The 3506-nt window shown below is 38.2% G+C and overlaps 1 protein-coding gene across 1 annotated transcript in view; it reads left to right on the top strand.

Moving 5' to 3' along the window:
- The first annotated feature begins 475 nt into the window (after positions 1 to 475).
- The window catches only part of LOC119421132 (arf-GAP with dual PH domain-containing protein 2), a 5575-nt gene continuing 2544 nt past the window's right edge, over positions 476 to 3506 (top strand). Inside the window, exons 1-2 of the mRNA XM_037688524.1 lie at positions 476 to 549; positions 669 to 729. Of these exons, the coding sequence (XP_037544452.1) occupies positions 476 to 549; positions 669 to 729 (135 nt within the window). The remainder of the gene's footprint in view (positions 550 to 668; positions 730 to 3506) is intronic.

Genomic DNA, 3506 nt, shown 5'->3' with positions numbered 1-3506 from the left:
ACCCACGCATGCACGGAGAGAACATGCAAACTCCACCCAGAAAGGCCCCTGGACCGGGGTTTGAACCAAGGACCTGCTCGCTGAGAGGCAGCAGCTCTACCAGTTGTGCCACCGTGCTGCCCCACCAAAGTTCATAATCCAGGAAAAAATCCAACGAGGTTCAGTCAAGTTGTCTGGATGGATGACCTGATTTAACCATGTTGGAAAAATCCTTGTTGGATTTTTTAAACCTGGATTATTGAGCATGAACTTTGGTGTCAGTTCACTTCAGTTTTTTTTATATAGTGCCAGTTCACAGCAGAAGTCGTCTCAGGCACTGAACAGAAACATCCACACGTAAAAATCAGTTAACAACAATATTTATCTAAAAAGCCATCAGATTATGAATCTGATGCTTTTTAAAAAAGATGTAGAAATCGATGGTGTTTGTACAAACACAACTCTGATCTCTGCTGTTTTTACTTTTATTTCACATATGTTTTCATGGACTTGCGACCTGCTCAGGGTGTACCCCGCCACACCCACAATCGTAGCTGGATATGGGCACCAGTGACCCCGGTGACCCAAAAAGGAAAAATCATGTAAAGATAATGGATTGATAATATTTTCATGTGCAGACCATTGACCTTTAATAAATGACTAAACTGTTAATATTTGTCTTTGTCCAGGCCCATTCACACCCAACTCATCACAGAGAAGAGCACTAAGACGAGAGACTTGGACCCCCAGGTCCAACCGGGGATTGAACCCAGGACCTTCTTTCTGTGAGGCAACAGTGCTAACCACTGAGCCCACTTAGTTGATTTTACTATTTAGAAAATGTATGAAAAGATGATTAAAAAAACACTTACCTGGGTTTAAAAAATCAGCGGCTTCAGCCATTATGTTTACAGAAATTCACTAAAATGTCCGTCCGCTGCTCTTTGACTTGTTCTAAAGTGAATTTAAAAAAAGAGAACAGACACTTTGCATGAGACATCAGAAATAGGGTGTGTTGTGTTTTGACTAAACAAAATGTCAGCTGCTTCCTTCTGTTTGTTGTCAATCTGACCTTTACTTCTTGTGATCAAAATCATTTGTTACAGTTTTAGTTGAAAAGCCTCAAATAATCTCCCAGTTTATAAAACGTCATCTTTGAAAAATTCTTGTAAATTCAGAAAATTAGTTTACAATTTTTTTGGTTTTGTTGTTTTAAAGTTCTCTTTACCAGTTTAGTCCCTGTTTGGTATTCATTTACATCTCTTTTAATTTTATTTAGTTCATGAATTTGTAAGAAGCGTGCACTGTTTTTATAGGCAGAATGTAGATTTATACTTCTTTTTATTGTTACTGCGGACTGAACGTGCATCTACTTTTTCCACATTTTGTTGTAACAGCCTTGTTTCAAATTGTTTAAATTTCTCTTTCTTCAAAACTTTACACACAATACCCCATTACGACTATGTGAAAAAATATTTTTTGAGATTTTTGCAAATTTATTAAAGATAGAAAACTAACAAATCACATTTATGTAAGTATTCACAGCCTTTGCCATGAAGCTCTAAACGGAGCTCAGACGCATCCTGTTTCCACTGATCATCCTTAAGATGTTTCTACAACTTACATGGAGTCCACCTGCGGTAAATTCAATTAACTGGACTTGATTTGGAAAGACACACACTCGTCTATAGAAGGTCCCACAGATGACAGAGCATGTCAGAGCACAAACACCAAGCAGGAAGTCAAACGACCTCCGAGACAGTTTTGTATTAAGACACAAGGCTGGGGAAGGATACAGAAAGAAAAAGCAGGATAAATACTGTTTAATATGTGAATAGCCTGAATCTACTGATCTACATATTTCATGTAATCGAAAAGATTATTTTATTAGTGAAGGATAAAATTGAAATGTCTGTTTGTGAAAAGTGATATGTTGACAGTGTAGTGAACTTAACCTGATGTCAAAACTAAGCCTAAGGTCAAATCCCTTGACCTTAAGAACCTTCTGGGACAGAAACTGTTATTTCATTGATTTGAATCCAGAAATACAGGTTCACCCATCCTGAGACTCTCTTTCTTGAAAATCAAGTGGAAGAATACTCTCTTTTTATTATCATTACTATTTTACAAATGTTGATAATCAAAGTGTCTTAGTTCAAACCATTTTAGATGTTGCAGTGAACTAATCAATTTTTTTAACTGTGAAACAGTGTAATGATTTTGAATGCTTATGCAGAGTTAGAATTCATGTTAAGGTCTGTTACAGATTTTTATGCATTTTCTGATTTCTGTCTGTGAATGAGCAAGTGTGCGTTTTCCAAGGTCAGGAGTCGAAGCAGACATGTGTTGGAACAACTGTCTTGTTTACATCCTCTCAGACGTCAACGGAGTTGGCACCTGTTTCTAAAACTCGCCAAAACAAACTCTCTCTGTCTCTGAGAACAGTTTAATCTGTTCCATAACAATTCTTGCTCTTTTCTGACTTCTAGTAACCTCTGACATCACAAAACACACCCCTGTCTGGTTGATATTACCCAATAAGGGACGCTCAAATATACCGGAAATAGAGCTCTTTAAAATGCCGGTACTTCCTAGTTCTCCCAGTTCGGTTCTGCGCTGAGAAGTTCAGTTCGATGAAGCTTCTGAGGAGTTCGGTGAGGCGCTGAGAAGTCGTTTGGGAGAACAGAAGTCCAGCATGATAAGGCTCCTCCGAGTTGGATTATAATATCCTCCACCTCTGAGTGGAACTTCTGAAGGACCCCACTCATGTGAAGTCTTGCTGATGTGAGCTGGTGTCGGACGGAATCTCGTCACTACTTCGGACGAGTCACAGCCATCCTATGGAGACGCTGGACAGGTAGCGTTAACTGGACCTCCATATCTGCTGATTAATCTTCAGAAAGGTAATGAGTCAAGTTCCCTACCAAGCGTACCAAGGAAAGCTGGGTTCTGATGGAGAGTGTCGGTTCTGGTGAACACTTCCCCTCACATACCATCTTTTACTCCCTTTAAACTTCATTCCCATCTTTAAATTCTTCTTTCAAGTAGAAATCCTTCCAGATATTTTAGAAATGTCTGTGTAAAGTGCTCATCCACCGCCGTGTGGATAATTGATCATAACTGTACAGTTTTCATAAATGTCTGTGGTGAAGCAACGGAAAATCATGGCCGTATGGTTTTCCTGATTGATTGATTATGTTGTTATTTTCATATTTTGCCAAATTAATGTAAATGTTTGATGTTAAACTTTGATTCTGCAAATAAATGACCGCATTCATTTTGATGGGTCAAAGATAAATGACGTCTCACGTTTGCATTTCATTAAATTCAATGCACGTTTTATTCAGTCCAGAAAAATGAGGAATCCGTTTTAATTGATGAATATATCTCTGCATCTGTTCATCTACAACAGCAAACAATGCACAAGTGTTTATTACACTGGGTAATACATGGTGTACTTATTTAGTTAATATATCCACACACACACACACGCACACTGTCTGTTGTGTGGAATATATATATATATA

The sequence above is a fragment of the Nematolebias whitei genome, chromosome 15, assembly GCF_014905685.2.
Source record: "Nematolebias whitei isolate Nwh7 chromosome 15, NemWhi1, whole genome shotgun sequence".
Taxonomy (NCBI): Eukaryota; Metazoa; Chordata; class Actinopteri; order Cyprinodontiformes; family Rivulidae; genus Nematolebias; species Nematolebias whitei.
The sequence above is the reverse complement of the archived record's forward strand: the minus strand, read 5'-3'. Positions and strand labels throughout refer to the sequence as shown.